The sequence below is a fragment of the Acinonyx jubatus genome, chromosome A3, assembly GCF_027475565.1.
Source record: "Acinonyx jubatus isolate Ajub_Pintada_27869175 chromosome A3, VMU_Ajub_asm_v1.0, whole genome shotgun sequence".
NCBI classification, from domain to species: domain Eukaryota; kingdom Metazoa; phylum Chordata; class Mammalia; order Carnivora; family Felidae; genus Acinonyx; species Acinonyx jubatus.
Window position 1 is genome coordinate 18,594,965 of NC_069388.1, and position 19,945 is coordinate 18,614,909.

Here is a 19,945-nt window from a genome sequence, read left to right on the forward strand (position 1 = left end):
CAGGGGAAGTGAATAAGTAAAATAAAGACAAGCAAAAGAATCTCAGAATAGAAAAGTCTCTGGAGGCCGAGAAGAAAGGTATAGAACAAAGCCCCATCATGGTAGCCTCCCATGTTTTGGATCTAAAGTCCCTGATGAAGTACAACCATCAATTACCACTCAACACACTACTACAAAAACTTATTTATAGACTTTTGGGTTAGATGGGGTTAAGTGAAATCATACTTTAATCCTCAGGTTGCTTCACACAGCAATGAAAGTGCTCCAAGCAAGATGGGGAGACCTAAAGCCAGGGCCTGTGTTAGTTTAGGCTAAGCTGGGCTCGAAGACTGCTATGAGGAGGGAGCAGAGAAGTGGAGAGCAAAGAACAAATGAGAATGATAACATGGACAAAAACCACCTCCCAAAGTTTACAGACAGAAATTTCAGAAGACAAAAGAAAAATGACTTAGAAAAACTGCCAACAATAATTAGTACACAAATTCAGTTCAGGCAACATTTTAAAAAACAATCTAACAAAGGTTTCCTCATATATATCAATTATGAATAAAGAGAAAACAGATGTAACAGCCACAAAAAAGGACAAGAAATTATAAAACAAAACAACAGAAATGAAGTGAAATAAAATTCAGTACACATGAAATAATAATTAGAAATTCTGAAAGCAAAAATTAATAATTAAAATGAATTATAGGGGAGATACAAACTTCAGGATGCATATAATCAAAAGGAGAATTAGCAAATTGGAAGGGAGTCCTAAAGAACTTCCCCAAATAAAGACCAGAACTAGAGGTAAAGAATATGAAAATAGAGGGGCGCCTGGGTGGCGCAGTCGGTTAAACGTCCAACTTCAGCTTAGGTCATGATCTCACTGTTTGTGAGTCCGAGCCCCACATGGGGCTCTGTGCTGACAGCTCAGAGCCTGAAGCCTGCTTCAGGTTCTGTGTCTCCCTCTCTCTCTGCCCCTCTCCCACTCCCGCTCTGTCTCTTTTTCTCTCAAAAAGTAAATAAACAGTAAAAAAAAAAAAAAAAAAAAAAAAAAAAAGAATATGGAAAATAGAGCTTTAAAAAAAGTGTAGATGGAGAAGCTCCAATGTTCATCTAAGAGAATTCCAAAAGAAGCAAATGGAAGGAATGATCTAGAAGCTGTGGAAAAATGGCTGAGAGTTTTCTAGAATAAAAATACATTAGTCATCTGATTCAAAGTCTAGTCTGAGCATCTATACAAAAACAGCAAAACCTTGGTTTGTGGGCATAATTCATTCTGGAAATATGCTTGTAATCAAGCACTTGTATATCAAAACGAATTTCAAGAACCACTGGCTCAGTCGTGATCATGTGACATTTGGTGCCACATACTACTACTTCTATTGCAAGACATCGCTTACTAATCAAGTTAAAATTTATTAAAGTTTGTATGTCTTGAGGAACACTCAGAACAATCCAAAGTTTTACTGTATATCCATATTTAGATATACAGTAATAAAGACACTCTTTACTGGAGAAAAGATAGATTGTAAGAATGAAAATAAAGAAATTTTCAGATAAATAAATACCTAGAGAAAGGTATGGAGTGTAGAAACTAATCAAATATATCTCACTGTGATAACTGCTGAATGGACAGAGGGTTAGGATTTTATGTATGATTGTGGGTTCTTGTAAAAAAAAGAAGTAAAACTTAAGCAGAGGAAGTATGCGGTGTAAGAACTGGAAATGATTAGTTTAAAATGCCCTTATTTACAGGTAATTTAATTGTCTATGTAGAAAATACAAAGGACAGATGCTTTTAGAATAAGAGCTCAGCAACGTTGTCATATATTACCACTCTAGGAAGAACAGAAATGTAGTAGAAAAAAATCACATTCAGTAGCACTAAAAACTGTAAGGTCTCTAAGAAAAAAAGGCTTTAAACATAGGAAAAATTTCTGTGGAGAAGATTACAAAGCAATATTAGAGGGTATATTCAAAGACATGAATTAGTGAAGAAGTAGAATATGTTCATGGACTGGAGGACTCAAAATAATGTATCCTCCCACCCCCCCACTAATCTACACATACAATACAATACAAATCTCGGGACACCTTGATGGCTCAGTCGGTTAAGCATCCAACTCTTGATTTCAGCTTAGGTTATGATCTCACCAGTCGTGAGACTGAGCCCTAAGTTGCCTGTTTGGGATTCTCTCCCCCTCTCTCTGCCTCTCCCCTGGCTCATGCGCACGCACTTTCTCTCTCTCAAAATGAATAATAAACATTTAAAAAATTTAAAAAAATCTCAACAGTATCCATTAGAACATGACAGATTTATCTCAAAATGAATGCAGAACATCGGAGAGGAAAGAACAGTCAAGACAATTTTGAAGAACGAGATGAAGGAAACTTGTCCTATGCAGTAAAAACTTACCAAGCTACAGTAGTTAACACAGTAAGCTACTGATGAAGAAACAAACAGGACAGAGAGCCCAGAAACAGATTGACACACATGTAGAAATTTGATATATAAACAGAGAGGGTAATACAACTAAATAGTTCTGGAACAACTGGTTATTCATTTGAAAAAATGCATTAGATCTCAACTTCATACCATACACAAAAATACATCTGAATAGATCAAAGATCCAAATGCAAAAAGCAAAACTTGAGAAATGTTGACAAGGATACATGAGATAGAAATGTGTACATGCTGTTGGGGAAATGATGGTGATGTAAACTGGTTCAGGCACTTTAGAGAACTTAAAAGTATCTAATAAAGAATCTTTAAGGAAAATTTTCATCTATACAAGGAAAATGTGTTTATTCCAGAACTATTTATAATAGCAAAGTATCATAAATAACTCTAAATGTTTCTTGACAAGGGAATTTTTTTTTTTAACATTTATTTATTTTTGAGAGATGGAGAGAGACAGAGCAGGAGCAGGGTAAGGGCAGAGAGTGAGGGAGACACAGAATCTGAAACAGGCTCCAGGCTCTGAGCCGTCAGCACAGAGCCCGATGTGGGGCCTGAACTCATGAACCATGAGATCATGACCTGAGCCGAAGTTGCTTAATGGACTGAGCCACCCAGGCACCCCAAGAATAATTTTTTTTATAAAATAGAATACCGTGTAGCAAATAAAACAAATAAGTTAGAAGTATATGTCAAAAGAAAATCTCAATACAAAAGCTGAGTGAGAGAAGTTGCAGAATGATCTCAATAACTTACCTAGTTTAAAAGTGTGCCTTGTAAAACAATACTACATATTGTTTATGCACACAGAAATAAATTATGAAAAACAAAAATATACACAAGAATGAAAACATTAAGTTCAGTAATAGTAACCTCCAAGGAAGAAGGAGAATGGGGGGTGAGGTTCAATTGTGTTCATCAGAATACTTTTTAGGAAATGAAGTAACTGAACAAACAGGATACAATGTTAAGGTTTGACACAGCCAGATGGTGGACATAGTATTCAATACATTATCTATTCTTGTATATTTGAACTAGTTCATAAAAAATAAGACCCCTAATGCTTGTATCTATTTTTTTTTAATTTTTTTTCAACATTTATTTATTTTTGGGACAGAGAGAGACAGAGCATGAACGGGGGAGGGGCAGAGAGGGAGGGAGACACAGAATCGGAAACAGGCTCCAGGCTCTGAGCCATCAGCCCAGAGCCTGACGCGGGGCTCGAACTCACGGACCGCGAGATCGTGACCTGGCTGAAGTCGGACGCTTAACCGACTGCGCCACCCAGGTGCCCCCCCCCTTTTTTTTAAATTTTTTTTTCAACGTTTATTTATTTTTGGGACAGAGAGAGACAGAGCATGAACGGGGGAGGGGCAGAGAGAGAGGGAGACACAGAATCGGAAACAGTTGTATCTATTTTTTTAATTTTAATTTTATTACTTTTTAAATTTACATCCAAGTTAGTTAGCATATAGTGCAACAATGATTTCAGTAGATTCCTTAATGCCCCTTACCCATTTAGCCCAGTCCCCCTCCAGTAACCCTCTATTTGTTCTCCATATTTAAGTCTCTTATGTTTTGTCCCCCTCCCTGTTTTTATATTATTTTTGCTTCCCTTCCCTTATGTTCATCTGTTTTGTATCTTAAAGTCCTCATGAATGAAGTCATATATTTGTCTTTCTCGGACTGATTTTGCTTAGAATAATACCCTCTAGTTCCATCCACATAGTTGCAAATGTCTCTTTTAAATTTCTTTTTAATGTTTGTTTCTGAGAGAGAGAGAGAGAGCGAGCGCGCGCGAGCGTGCGCATACGAGCAGGGGAGGAGCAGAGAGAGAGGGAGACACAAAACCCAAAGCCGACTCCAGACTCCTGACCTGTCGGCACAGTGCCTGACTCAAGGCTCGAACTCACCAACCATGATATCATGACCTGAGCTGAAGTCAGACGTTTGACTGAGCCACCCAGGCGCCCTGGAGTTGTCTATTTTTATCTAGAGAATGCTTCTCCTACTGGCACTGCATTTAAAGACTATTCGAAATACTGTCAAACCCCAACCTCTGATGTTCTCAGTTTTGGTGAGTGGGAAACAGCCAACAAGGATTGGCAAAAAGCTGGAGAAATCACATTTCTTTTTCCCTTCCAACTTCCCAAGCCTTTAACCATCTTCATGACTCTTAGGATCCCAACCCAGCTGAGGAGAGTCAGCCACTCTGTGAGGGGTATAAGATTCTAGGCAGGCCTACCTGTGGGTGACTTCTAGGTTCATTACCATAACCATCATTCAGAAACTTGCACAAATCCCTACAGTATATGGGGGTTATCTGGATATTGTCAGGAATAAATTGGTGGCTCTCAGCTCTGGAGGGTCTCCACCTGGCCTATCAACAATGGAGATCTCAACCGGTGAAGGCTCTCCTATAATCAACTTGAATCCTGGATATTAAGAGAACGCAGTATACATTTATCTGGAATCTGTTCACCTCTCTCCACCCACACTGGCATCATTTTGTCCAGGCCACCACTATCCATTGCCTAGAATACAACAGCATCTGATCAATATCCATACTTCTGGTATGCATATAATCCAATCTTCACAGAGGTTAGTGCTCAGAATGATCAGTTATGTCACAAGTTTCTAAAATACGAATCTGGTATTGTTCCTCTTGTTAAAACCCAATAGCTTCCTACTGGATTTAGGAGAATATAAACAATTTTACGAAACAGCCTGAAAATCTGGCCTGCATCCCCCTGTAGCCTCCTCTTCCTGCCCCCTTCCTGCTCACTGTACGTCAACTACAATGACCTTCTCTCAGTCCTCAAGACCACCAAACTCTTTCTCACCTCAGGGATTTCAAAAGGCAATTTTCCTTATCTGGAACATCCATTCCCTTATCCTTTCCATGGATAAATCCTATTCATCTTGTAAGTCTTATCTTAAATGTCACTTCCTCAGAAAGGCCTTCCCTCCACCCCGGTCAAATCGAATGCCCTGATACATTCTTATATGGTACCCTGTACTTTCCCTTTGCATCATTTACAAGAGCTCGTGTTTACTGGTGTGACTGTGTGTAAAGCCTCGGAATCTTGTTGAAGCGGGTCTATGTTCCAGACACGCCTCTGTTCAAAGTCCTCCAATGGGTCCTCACCAGATGCAGAGCACAGACCAGTCTCTTTAGCATGGCACTTAAGGCTGGCCACAATTTGGCAGTAGGGTTATCACACGCAGGCAATCAGGAGGCTAAGGATTTAAGTCAGAGTGAGTAACTAACTACTGGATCATGAGGAAGTTTTTTGGCCTCCAAGAGACTAAATTTATTTCGCTATAAGACAGTGGCATTAGTACATGTGGTATGGTTAAGATAATCAAATATAAACTTATGTGAAAATACTTAACAGTAACCTGGTATCATTATTTTGCCTTTTTTTTTTTTTTAAGTAGGCTTCATGCCTAGTGCAGAGCCCAACACGGGGCTTGAACTCACGAACCACCCGAGATCAAGACCTGAGCTAAGACCAAGAGTTGGATGCTTAACCAGCTGACCCCACCCAGGTGTCCCAAATTTTTATTTTTTTTCCATGTGTAAAATACACATAAAATTTAGCACATTCACAATGTTGTGCAAGAATCACCACTTGCTAATTCTTTTTGTTACTTCTTTTTAACACTTCTCACTCTCCATCTATAATGACATAATTCTGTTTGGAATATCTCTCTTTTAACACCAACAGTAACCTAATTTCCTTCATAAAGTTGTTCCTCATCCGTAAGTGCTAGGAAGTAACTGCTGCATTTCTCTAAAGCACGTAATGCTTACCTTTCTTCTAATACAGTTGAATGCTTACCCAATTTGCCCACTAGCCTAGGAGTTGAGAGCTAAAACCACCATTTATCTACCTTTATTTCGGAAGAAAATAACATGCCCCTTTAGAAGACCTGACTTCTGCTCATGAGGGTTTTCTTTCTGATTCTATACTTAAACTAGGAAAAGTGACATTTTCCAACTGAATGGCAGGAAGTATCCGAGATTTTTCATATTAGAACAAAGAACTATGGGGCGCCTGAGTGGCGCAGTCGGTTGAGCGTCCGACTTCAGCCAGGTCACGATCTCGCGGTCCGTGAGTTCGAGCCCCGCGTTGGGCTCTGGGCTGATGGCTCGGAGCCTGGAGCCTGTTTCCGATTCTGTGTCTCCCTCTCTCTCTGCCCCTCCCCCGTTCATGCTCTGTCTCTCTGTCCCAAAAATAAAAATAAAAAAACGTTGAAAAAAAAATTTAAAAAAAACAAAAAAAAAGAACAAAGAACTATAAGCTAGAGAGTGTGCAGTTTATAGTGCTGGCAAAACACATAGCCTTTTTAGGTGTGGCTTTCATGTCTTACCATGTTCAATAACCTATAAACCAAAATTAAGAGTGTCTTTAGTGCCAGTCCTCTGTAAGTTAACAGTCATAGTCTACAAAGAACTCATTTCTTGGCTGCCTTTTTAGAGCTCATCTCTCTTTTAGGTTGTTATGCAAAGTTCCACAGTACATCTGAGGGAGGAAGTTCTCCCAAGCAGGGTATGCCTAGCAGGCTAACAAGAACGGACTGTCCTTCCAAGACAGTTTTCCCCTTTCAATAATAGTATTAACAAATAACAACACAGGGGTATACAATGGTTTATGATGTGCTTTCATATACATAATCTCACCTGGTCCTGGTGGAACCTATCCAGGTGTAACCTTAGGAAGCCGAAGTATGTAAGACTCTAGATTTTACAACTTCTGGATTCAGAGCAATTCTGCTCCCTTCTTCAGAGCCAAGAAAGGGGGGGAAGAAAGCAGCAGAAGCCAATTTACATTTACTGCATTTTTCATCACAACCCCACCACTGGATAGTAAGCAACACGAAGGTAGGGACTGCATCTGTTTTGTTTACCAACACAGTTCCTAACACCATGCATACATATGGTATGCCAGGCACATACTGGGATTTCAGTAAATATTTGTGAATAAATGAATCAGATTATAATGTGACGCAGAAGACAGATACACCTAAGGAAGGCATGAAAATACTTGATTTTGTGGAGAGTTTTTAATTTGTCACAGTGATTCTAGAGACCAGTAACACTACATTTCAACAAGAGATTATCAGCCCCACTAACTGGGGCAGCTCTTAGCTACCTCTTACCTTGATTCGTGAACTGGGGTTCAGCATGATGTATTTAATGGAACCTTGGATGTTCTCTGTCCAGGAGACCAGCCAAGTAACCTTGTTATCATGTCGGACCTCTTTCCATTTATGTCCTGTAGGAGGAGAAGGAACCTTGGCATCTCTGTGGAAATAACAAAGTAGGAGGGTAGTGAATTGAGGAGAAGTGAGGGACAGTTTCACCTTTTGTGACCTAAAGTGGGTAAATCTGCTGAGCATGTATTTCTAAATTTCCTCATCACCAGTCAGTAACTGAAAAATACTAGGAGATCTATATATATGGAAATACTGTGCTGTTCCCAAACAGACTTATGCAACCTAGGAAATACTCCCAGCAACAATATTCCCAAGAACAAATGAAGCCCCCAACTTTATTTCTGGCCCAAACAATGAGCTGTGCTCACTTGCTACAGTTGATGATTATATCCTCAGGCATGATCCGTCTCTTCAGCATGCCCATCTTGGGGTGGTTGCCACGGCCACGGAAAAGCCCAGGAGGTTCTATCTTGAAGTTGGCAATCCTCTCTCTGTGGTTATCCATAATACAGAAGCCATATTCTTTCAGTAATTTTTCATTCTCCTCTTTGATTTTCTGGAACAGAGCAAAGAAGTATTCAAAAGGGATTCAAATTGCTGTTCCCTATTCCTACTATTTTATCTCTTATTTGAGAACAGGTCAAGGTAGAGAAAAGTCTAAAAATCACTAAGAAATATGCAAATAGGGGTGCCTGGCTGGCTCAGTCAGAATAGCATGTGACTCCTGAACTTGGTTATGAGTTTGAGCCCCACCATAAGTGTAGAGAATAAATAAAACGTTTTTAAAAATTAAAAAAAAAAAAGGAAAGAAATGCAAATAAGGATAACCTCTAACAGTTTCCAAACATAAACACAATAAAAATTCCCCAAAATATCTATGCTTGACTTCTAATTACAGATTCAAAACTGATTCTATTCTCTTAAAGGATTTATGTGTGAACATGTTACATAGGTATTTCTAAATATAACTTTAAAAACTAACGTCATTTTGTTGAGTAGTGTCAAAATGGCAGAGGGGTATAACTCTCTGACAGGCCTCATAAAAAACATCTCCATGTTTTCTCATAGGTTCCAGACACATTTTAGTTGTACAGTACTTCAGATGGGTTTTCAACTCAAGCATACCTGTTACAGGTTCTTTCCTAGGTATATGGGTACATACATTGTCTACTTTGTGATCCTTGCTCCAAAAAAGGAGTGTGGGTGTAGAATTTGGAGCCTCCTTACCCTCTGCTGACTCTTTCGTATTATACTTAGAAATTCAACTTAACTAAGTCCTGTTGCCTTGTAGGTAGAAACAGATTCAGAACTTGCTGGCAGGTGTCCTTGGCCAGGGCTCTGACAAGGTGATACTTCTGAAACTGTCCTATCTTTGGATCACTATTTGCAAAAACAAAGCTCCAAAGTGGTTTAAGTTTTAAAATACCCCTGAAGTAAATAATAAACCAAGTTTCACTAACTGGGAATACTGAGAAGACTAAAATGGGACTGAAAAGTGGTGCATTTATCATTCTTACAGTAACTCGAATTTTAAACTAAAGGTCAAATAGGTACCATCAAACAATGAGTTATATAAATACAGTCGTCTAAACTGTATAAGCATGCACGTCCTTTAAAATATAGAAATTAAAGGGCTTTAAAATTCCTTACAGTCCTTAACATCTGGACCTCTAATTAAAGACAGAAAGATGGAAAGGAAAAGGAAAAGGAAAAGGAAAAGGAAAGGAAAGAGAATAAAAGAAAAAGAAACTTTGGCCTGAATTTCTGTAGATCAGGGTTTGGCAAACTTTCTCTGGACCGAAAATATTTTGGTCTTGAGAGCTACACGGTCTCTGCTGGACCTACTCAACTCTCTTACTGCCTCATAGAGGCAGCCACAGAGGATATCTAAACAGCTAGCTGTGGCTGTGTTCCAATAAAACTTTTTAATTAAAACAGACAGCCTATAGTTTGCCTACTGGTACCCTAGAAGAAAATGACATCTCACTGGATACTAGAAAGATCATTCTGGAATGAAGATGGAGATGGATGAGCATGCCTAGATCCCAGGGAGATCAAGAACAGGGAGGTATGGGAACAATATTATCTGTTTAAAACCCTAATATCCAGAAGTCACTGTGCAGGTCTGCCCGTCCTTAAATACTGTATTATTGGAATTACTGACTGGTTTTGGATCAAAAGAGCACCAGGTACTTACACTAAGTCATTCAATAAAGTGCCTATTATTCACAACATTCAGTATGTAAAGCCCTTAAGAAAATTTAAACTTTACTCGGCCAAGAATCCTAAATCTTCAGTACAGAGCCATGTAAAATTACTGAAGTCAAAGTTGTGTAGGAACCAAGAAGAAAATTAGATGAACTAATCACTATTCCAAAATTCTCCAGAGGTTTAAGACATTCTATAGTACCGGGGTGCCTGGGTGGCTCAGTACGTTAAGCATCCAACTTCAGCTCAGGTCATGATCTTGTGGTTTGTGAGTTCAAGCCCCGCATCGGGCTCTGGGCTGACAGCTCAGAACCTGGAGCCTGCTTCGGATTCTGTGTCTCCCTCTCTCTCTCCCTGTCCCTCCCCTGCTTGCACTCTGTCTCTGCCTCTCTCAAAAATAAATAAACATTAAAAAAAAAAAAAGAAATTCTATAGTACCAGTTTCTCTTCCTTGCTCATCTGTTTGCGAGCTTCTGACTGGGCTTTGAAATACTGGCTCATCTGGGTAAAATCACATTTGCTTAAGTTGGTGATAATATTCTTCTCTTCATTAGTCATTTCCTAGTCAAAAAAGGGGGGGGGGAGACAGAAGAAGAAGGTAAATACACTATTTAATACCCTAGGTATCTTTGTGATTACAGCAAAGCACCATTTTTTTCAGCCAAAGGTGTTTGGAGAGGTAGCCAATCTAAATTTGTGAGTTTCGAAAAAAAAGAAAACATAATTTTATTACTTTGTGCTATTATAAAATATTTAATAGAAAAAAAACTTTACATGATTTATCATTGAAAAAGCTCATGGAACTCTTATGTAATTTGAGCTCTTTACACCCTGCCATATCCACAGGCCTGTGTATCCCATAGTTGAGAAACATGAATACGTATCATTTCCTTTAGCAATAAGAGAAACATTTCCATACTTATTCTCTCTTAGAAACATCCCTACTCTACTCACTTAAAATGTTATTTTCAGGGCTATTCAGAATGTAAACTCCACCTCAGCCTCTGTCCACATTATTCAAATTGAGAGTAAGTAGATTGTTTAAAATCACCTAAACAGATGTAGGACATGTGATTTCAAGAGCAAAAAGTACCAAAAGCAAGGAAGTAAGAATAAAAAGGGAATGGGACATCACATTAACATCTCTCTTTGCAATAGGAGACAGAGGGGCAGGCAGTCTTGCAGAGACAAAGTTTCCTTTGCTCAACCAGAATTGAGGTTTTTTTGTTTGGTCTGATAAAGTCCCTCCTGCAGCCATATGAAAGTGAGAGGAAAGAAATATACATATTCTTGTTGGATAGAAAATCTATGTAACATAATGAACAAATAGGGAAAAAGGAAAAACTTTAAATACAATAAAATTCATAAAGCTCAAATTTTACATCAGAATTTTTTGTGAAGTTACAGTTTACTATTTAGTATTTGATTAATATCTTTGCGAGGTGCTAGGATATTAATACATGAGCTACAATACCTTTCTCCAGTCTTTAAAGAAATTTTTCCTAAATATTTCTTTAGTAGTATATTCATGGTCGAGCATTTTTGCAAAGAACGTAGCTACTTCTTCTGCTTTGGGGCTCAGCTTCATGACTTTACCTAGAGGAAAAAGTGGTTCCAAAAATTGAGGTGTATAATTCATGTTTTGAGTATAAATACTGAGCTCTGGAGAAGTCTTCTAACTAATGGTTTACCTTCCCAAGGTATACAAGGTCTGGTGACACATGGTAACAACAACAACAAAGACAATACACTGATTTATATCTAGTTGTAGAAGTTCTCCTTCTCTTTAGCAGATATTTACCTGGGTCATTCTCTGGAGACTATGCCAGTAAACTGTTCCCAGGTGCCTGCTCAGGACAGGGATGAGCTGGGAGAGGCCCAGCCACTCTTCCTTTTCCTTTCAGCAAGCAGGGTCCTTTACACCTCTTCAATGGTTTTTAAAAATCAAATCCTCAGAGGGACTCCTGCCACTGCTAAGCTAAGCAGCCTCTGTTCAAGAAGGGGAGGAAGGGATAGGGCAGGGAGTGGAAGAAAGGAATTGTGGGGAAAAGAAATAGGCATCTTTCTTCTTTAAAGTTAGGTGGGTGGAATATGAATAAAATAATATATATCCACAGCAGGCAAGCCCAGATATCCCACACGAAAAATCTAAGTAAGACCTTCCTCTAGAACTCTGATACTCAAAGTGTGGCTCACAGATCAGCAGCATTAGCATCACGTGGGAGTTCTGTTAGAAACGTAGAATCAAGCCCCAACCCAGATCTATAGATTCAGCAAGTGCATTTTAAGAGACCCTCAGGTGACTCGTGTGCATACTAGAGTTTGAGATGATTGCTCTGGAACACAGGCATTATGAAGTTGCCTCTTTCAGGGAAACAGACTCATCCAGAGCACAAGGGATGACTGGGATTCTTGGTAGCGTGCACGTTAGCAAAAGCTGTTCTAAAGGAATCCTGATGTTATACAATGAAAAATGCTAACTGTAACGTAAATCTGAATGAGGCCTAACGGGCTTTGTGTACCTTGATTAGATAATAAAGCAATAAGGGGAAGGACTTGGGAGTTTAATCTACTTTTAGAATAGAGTATCTTTAACCGTACTCTTAGGGACAATTTCCATTTTTTCTTGAACATCCAACTTTACGACACCATCTGGAACTAATCCACGGCATAATAATTTGACTATACCTAAAATGCGGTTAAATACCATCCCACTGTCTTGCTATTACATAGCTACTAAAATTCACCAAGGATTTTCACTTTCATTATAGAAAACTAAATCTTAACCAGAAATCCATTCATTTCAAAACTCAGAAGATAACTCATTTCATGATGGCTGGGAAATCATCATCCCTAATTGCGGGATATAGGGAATCATGGCACAAAACTGAAATCGTCAGGGTAGACAGAACTTGTGTGGAATCCGCAACTCGAAAGGCCAACAGGTGGCACCACATTCCCCATTCAAACCTCCTCCCCCTCCCCCCAACCTCCTGCCTTTGAAAGAAGTCATTTTCGGGACGACAGGGTTATTAGCTTTCAAGGCTTTCCGGCACTTCTTCAGCTCTCCCCAACTCAGGTCTGAACTAGAGTTGCCAGTAAAGCTGTAACATGTTTCTTTTTCTTTTTTAATGTTTATTTATTTTTGAGAGAGAGACAAAGCATGAGCAGGGGAGGAGCAGAGAGAGACAGAGGGAGGGAGACACAGAATCCAAAGCAGGCTCCAGGCTCCAAGCTGTCAACACAGAGCCCGATGCGGGGCTCGAACCCACAAACCACAAGATCACGCCCTGAGCTGAAGTCAGATACTTAACCGACTGAGCCACCCAGGCACCCTGTAATGTTTCTGATATAAAGGAAAATTTAAGTCACTAAATTTAAGTCACTATATTCAAGTCACTAAAAATAAAATAAATGAAATAAAATAAACGGCAAAAAAGAATGTAAACTGTTCTTAGGTCTGTTTGACATAAACCAGTATCAATAAATATTTGAAAAACAAAAAAATGGAGACTCTTTGGGCAATTTTACTGAATTCTGTACCAACAGAAGAAGGAATTTTGATGCCTCCTATTTTAGATGAGCTGTCAAAAGAGGAAATGACAGCTCCCCAGCAGCAGAGTGGTGGGAAGAGGACTAGAAGTTTCCTGGCAATGGGAGCACTTTGTGGAAAAGCATGAGCTCCAGGAAGAAGAAACTGCTGAGTCAGAGCTGAAAACTGGAGGTTCTCAAGAGAGACACAAATCACTGCTTCAGCAAGCGGGTGCCCTGCCTCCCTGGCAGTTCCAAAGGAGTCTGAGAACTCTTTTCCCTAGAGAGCAGGCAGGACTTACAGTATCAATTTGGACCAATAATTCAAATACAACATCCTAACTTACTGCACAATGCGAGTTTACGTAATCAAAGGGAAGAAATACCGGTGAGAAACCCAACTGAGAAAATGATACAGCTGGAGCTCCTATAATGGAGCACTGGCCAAGAACGAAGGAAAGGACCACAGTGACCAGTGATGACTGGTTCAGGCCTTGGCTTCCCATCTTGAAAAAGAGAAACCCAGAGACTAGAGAATCTAGCTTTCCTTCAAATCATTTTGAACCTCAAAATGGGGCTTTACTAGTTGAGCTTTCTAAAGCTCTTGGTAAGTCCAGACATGAGCTACAAAATACATGGCCTTTTAGGATTGTCTTCTTCCAAGGTTCTAGGCTCTTTTTCCTCATTGGAGTTTGGCTTTGGAGTTATATTTAAGTAACCAACTATGAGGGCTAATAGAACTGTGTCCTGTGTGCTCTGGTCAACACAAGTCAGAATGCAAGTAATTGTCATTCAGGCTATAGGGTCCTGGTAGACTGCAAATATTGTACAATCAGAGCGTGGTCAATATTGTCCATTGCTGGGTCTTGGTGTCTAACACAGGCACACTGGATAAAAAATGAATTCCAGCTTGCCAAGCTTGACACGTCCCCCACTTGCAAGACCCAGTATAAACTACTACTTTTATCTATAAATATCTGTGGCCCTAAGGCCATTACTGGCGGACAAAGAGATGTACGAGAATTTTCCTGAGTGTGTTCACCACTAATGCCCTTAGGCAGTTTTCCTGCCCAGTATTTCTCAAAGTTTGGTCAGCAGACCCCTTGGTTCAGAACCACCCAATACTATTCCACATCTATTAAATGAGTCCAGATCCACCTAGCAAATCTTAAGCATGTAAGGGTCTGGGGGAAAATGCTCTACCCATTAATGGATAGAACTCTTGGAATGAGGGAGATCAGTTGAACATTCCCATCTGCACAGTGCTACACTGCAAAGAGGAAGAATGTCAAAGGTACTCTTCAATTCTTCAGCCCAAGGACAGAAACACCAATGGTAGTTAATGGACAACTCTGAATGTTCTGAGAGAAGCGCGTAGGCAGGGCATTTCTTTACAGCAGCCTATGAAATCTGACTGCACATATAGTAAAGGCATATTGTTGTGCTATGTACAGAGTGATTGACACCGACCAGCCCTACCTAGAGGCTGATGGCTGACTAATCTTCAACTGAATACTAGTACTATTTCTCATGATGAGCAGCTTATCAGCTTGCATTACATTGCTAAGGTAAAATACTACCATTCAAGTAAGGCTTTTCTAATAAATCTTGCAAAGAGTGGCTTTCAGAAATGAAGTTCAGATAAAAACATTTAACTGGGGGACCAAGTGCTGTAAGCTATGTGGAGGGAACTTTTGGAGACCATGTAATTAAAACATTAACAGTCCCTTTTTCTCAAGGCAGTTCCTTCATCACCAAATGAGCCTTTAAGAGGTAAGTAAACACCTGATGACCATTCCCCCAAACCACACAATGACAATAAAACAAAATGAAATAAACAAAAAGGATTATATAGCACAAGATCCCTCCACGTTTTCTATTCGTAAGTAGAAGCAGGCTCTTTTCTTGGCCAACAATTAGACAACCTTGGAATAACTCACCATCATAGTAAAACTTGACATTCTCTGGAAGAGGCTCATATGGTGGAGCAAAAACAGGGCCTTTATGTTCTAGGAATTTCCACTTGATGCCTTCAGGGTAGCGTTCCTCTTCCCACCTTTAAAAGATAAAGTATAACACCGTTCAGTGATCACCTAGTATACAAAGTGTCATTTTTAAATGCCCAAAGAATTTATCGTTCAATTGGTTGATGCTCTAAAATAACTCTGGGTGCCACATTCAAGACCTGGATCAAAAGAACCAGTATTCTTCACCTTCAAAAAGCCAACACTCACAATAAATAAAATGGAATACTCAAGTGAACACAGGAAAATACAGTTCAACAGTTCAGTTCTACGAGTGGATACAAGGGATCCCAACTCAAGGACCTTGGCAATAACTGGGAGATATGGAAATGGAAGAGTTGTTTTACCACCATGGTATACATGACAGAGGTAGATGCCAGGTGAAGATGTAGGGAAAAACAACCCTATAAGAAAGTGCAAGACGAAACAGAAGACTGGGAAATAACAGTTCAGTTGGGGTACTGAGTTGAAGGTACTCATAGGTTACCTAGAGCTATCTAGCAGACACTGGTAACTAACTGAATGTAAAGTTTAGTGCAAAGAGTTTTTTAAAAACCTTAAAAATGATCAGACATACAGAAAAAGACAAATACAAGGAACACCATATCCCCATCACCTGCGTTCAACAACTGCTAATATTATGCTAAGTTTCCTATTTTTTGCTGAACCATTTCAGCAATGTAAACTGCAGTATGATACCTCACCTCTAAATAGTTCACCTGTAAAAATAAAGATATTCTCTCACATAACTATGATACTATCACATCTAATAAAATTAGCTTCATTCTAATACCTAGACCATACTAAAAACTTCCCAATTATACTCAAAATGTATTTTATAGGCCAGGATCCAATTAAGGATCATGCATTGAAATTGGCTGATAGGTCTCAAAGTCTTTCTTTTTCTGAATTAGACCCTCTCACCATCATCACCATTTTGTTTAAGAGTCAGTTGTCTTACAGATAGAATATTTTATTATTACTTTTTGTTTTATTTTAGAGGGAGAGAAAGAGCGCCAATGGGGGAGAGGGATGGAGGGAGGGAGTGGGACAGTGCGGGGGGGGGGGGGGGAGGAAGAGAGAGAGAGGGAAAGAGGGGGGGAGGCAGGGAGAGAGGGAGAGAACCTTAAGCAAGTTCCAGGCCAAGCACAGAGCCCAACACAAGGCTCAATCCCATGACCCTAGGATAATTACTTAAGCTGAAATCGAGGGTCAGATGCCTCAGAATAGGATATTTTAAAACTTCACAAATTTTAATCTTCACTATTTCTACTTTAAAATTAAAAAGCTCCAAAGTTCTACAGAATACTCCTAAAGGCTAACTATGCATATTATTTATCATCTTCTAACTACAATATTTTTTTCCAACTCCAATATTTTATTTTTTATAACTTTTAAAAAATGTTTATATATTTTTGAGAGAGTGAGAGAGCACAAGAGGGTTAGGAGCAGAGTCAGGGAGACACAGATTCCGAAGCAGGCTCCAGGCTCTGCTTGAACGTGCAACTGCCAAGATCATGACCTGAGCCAAAATTGAACACTTAACCGACTGAGCCACCCAGGCGCCCCTTATTTTTTTTTTAAGTATTTGTTTATCTTGAGATAGCAAGCGCACCCACAAGCCAGTGAAGGGCAGGGTGTGGGAATCCCAAGCAGGCCCCGTGCCCAGCACAGAGCCTGCTGTGGTGCTCGATCTCACAACTGTGAGACCATCCTGAGCTGAAATTGAGAGTCAGATGCTCAACTGACTGAGCCACCCAGGTGCCCCTAACTCCAATATTTTAAACGAAGTTCAGAAACATCAAATAAAAACTACACATACCAAATTACTGTAAAAAGAGCATCACTATAAAACCAAAGTCAACGGAGATGATCAAATGATTTTTGACAAGGGTACCAAGACCATTCAACGGAGTAAGTAGGTTTTTCAACAAATTCGCTGGGAAAACTAGACATTCACATGCAAAAGAATGAAATTGGGTCCTTACCTTACACTATATGCAAAAATAAGGTCAAAATGGATCAGAGACACAAACATACGGGCTAAAATTATAAAACTCGTAGAAGAAAACAGAAGGGCAAAAGCTTCATGACTCTGCATTAAGCCATGATTTCTTAGCTAAGACAACAAAAGTACAGGCCACAAAAGAAAAAGACCAACTGGACTACAAAGTTAAAAACTGCACATCAAAGGACACAATCAACAGAGTGACAAGACAACCCACAAATGAGAGAAAATAATTTGCAAAGCATTATTATCTGATAAAAGATTAATATCCAAAATAAAGAACTACAACAATAAAAACAACAAACAATCCAATTAGAAAATAGGCAAAGGAGGGGCGCCTGGGTGGCTCAGTCGGTTAGGCATCCGACTTCAGCTCAGGTGATGATCTCACACTCCGTGAGTTCGAGCCCCACGTCGGGCTCTGTGCTGACAGCTCAGAGAGTGGAGCCTGCTTCCGATTCTGTGTCTCCCTCTCTCTCTGCCCCTCCCCTGCTCATGCTCTGTCTCTGTCTCAAAAATTAAAAAAAAAAACGCTAAAAAAAATTTTTTTTTAAATAGGCAAAGGACCTGAATACACACTTCTCCAAAGATAGACAAATCTGAAAAAAAATGTTCCACATCACCAGTCATTAGGAAATATAAAAGAAAACTATGAGATTTCGCTCACACCTATTAGGATGACTATTATCAAAACATAAACAAACCAGAAAATAACAAGTGATGATGAGGATATGGAGAAATTAGAATCCTGTGCACCGCTGGTGAGAATGTAAACTGTGCAGCCACTGTAGAAAGCAGTATAGTGAATGAGTGCTTGAAAGTTAAACACAGAACTACCACATGGTCCAGCAATTCCACTCCTAGGAATATACCCAAAACAATTCAAAGCAGGTATTTAAACAAATTCACAGCAACATTCCATTCCAACATTCGTAGCACCACTATGCACAACTGCCAAAAGGTGGAAACAATCTAAGGATCCATCAATAGATGAATGGATAATCGAAATGTGGTCTATACATACAATGAAATATTATTCAGCCTTGGGAAAGACGGAAAATCTGACACATGCCACAACACAGATGAACCTTGAAGACATTTTCTTAAGTGAAATAAGCCAGTCACAAAAGGCCATACATTGTATATTTCCACTTACATGAGGTTATGTAATCAAATTCAAACAACAGAAAGCAGAAAGGTAGTTACCAGGAGCCAGGAGAAAGGGGAATGAGGGAGAGTTTCAGTTTTGTAAGATGAAAACAGTCCTGGAGATAGATGGGATGGTGCTAAGGGTTACACAACAACGTGAATGTACTTAGTACCACTTAACCGCACACTTAAATGGTTTTAATATGGCAAATTCTAGGTTTTTGTATTTTATAACTAAAAATAAAAAAAAAAACCTCAAAGATTTAACAGAATCTTAAATCTAGAAGGAGCACTGCATCAAAGATCCTCAATAACCAACCTACCACTTCCACATATGAAACTGGCAGAATCTCCCAACTAGACACTGGCACAGAAAGGCTTAGATGCAGGAACCCATCCAAATCCCAGAGTCTGTTACTCTCCAAATCATAAAAAAATCCACATGTACGTATATATGTATTATGTGTGTAGGCATGTATATGAAAGCAACTGCAAGACACCTATGTGCAGCACTGCCAGAGTGACAGTGAGGAGACTGAGACCACCACGTTTTCCCTTATACTGGGACTCGGTTCCATTCTTCTCATCAACTCCAGTGGTGGTGGTTATTGTTTGGGGGGGGAAGGGTTGGAGAAGAGAGGGAGGGAAAGAATCCCAAGCAGGCTCTGGGCTGACAGGGGAGCTGGATCCCACGAACCGTGAGATCAAGACCTGAGCCAAAACCAAGAGTGAGACACTTAAAACTGAGCCACCCAGGTACCCCAACTCCGGTGTTTTTTTTTTTTAAGTTCATTTATTTATTTTGAGAAAGACAGAGACAGCATGAGCAGGGGAGGGGTAGGCAGAGAGTGAGGGAGAGAGAGAGAGAATCCCAAGCAGGCTCCACACTGCCAGCTGTGGAGCCTGACCTTAGCCTTGATCCCATAATCTGTGAGATCATGACCTGAGATGAAACCAAGAACCCAGAGTCAGACGCTTAACCCACTGAGCCACCCACGCGCCCTCCAGTGGTTTTTAAATTAAGACTCCAAACTGTTTTTATAATTCTTCCTATTCCAGCATGTTCATCCTGAGGACTCACAGTAACTTCTCTACCATTTAAGTAAAATAAGAGATTCAGTGAATCACTCAACACTAAACCTCAGTTTAAACAGAAAGAGACCATATCCTTCAACAGGCTGATATCATCGGATCAACAACTATTACTGTAAATATGAAAACAGTAGTATTGCCCTTTTAGGCTTACATCAATGGCTCACCAATAAAATTAAGAAAAACATGTACCTAGACACCAAAATGACTTCTTTATGGCAGACTTATGAATTCAAGGTAGGTATCAATGGATAGTAAAATACG

General features: G+C 39.6%; 1 protein-coding gene across 1 annotated transcript in view; it reads right to left on the bottom strand.

Moving 5' to 3' along the window:
• TOP1 (DNA topoisomerase I) overlaps nt 1-19,945 on the bottom strand; it is a 94,840-nt gene that overhangs the window by 16,897 nt on the left and 57,998 nt on the right. Inside the window, exons 9-13 of the mRNA XM_027070092.2 lie at nt 15,349-15,464; nt 11,352-11,473; nt 10,316-10,438; nt 8,038-8,225; nt 7,613-7,757 (exon numbers count right to left, since the gene is read on the bottom strand). Coding sequence (XP_026925893.1) covers nt 7,613-7,757; nt 8,038-8,225; nt 10,316-10,438; nt 11,352-11,473; nt 15,349-15,464 — 694 coding nt within the window. The remainder of the gene's footprint in view (nt 1-7,612; nt 7,758-8,037; nt 8,226-10,315; nt 10,439-11,351; nt 11,474-15,348; nt 15,465-19,945) is intronic.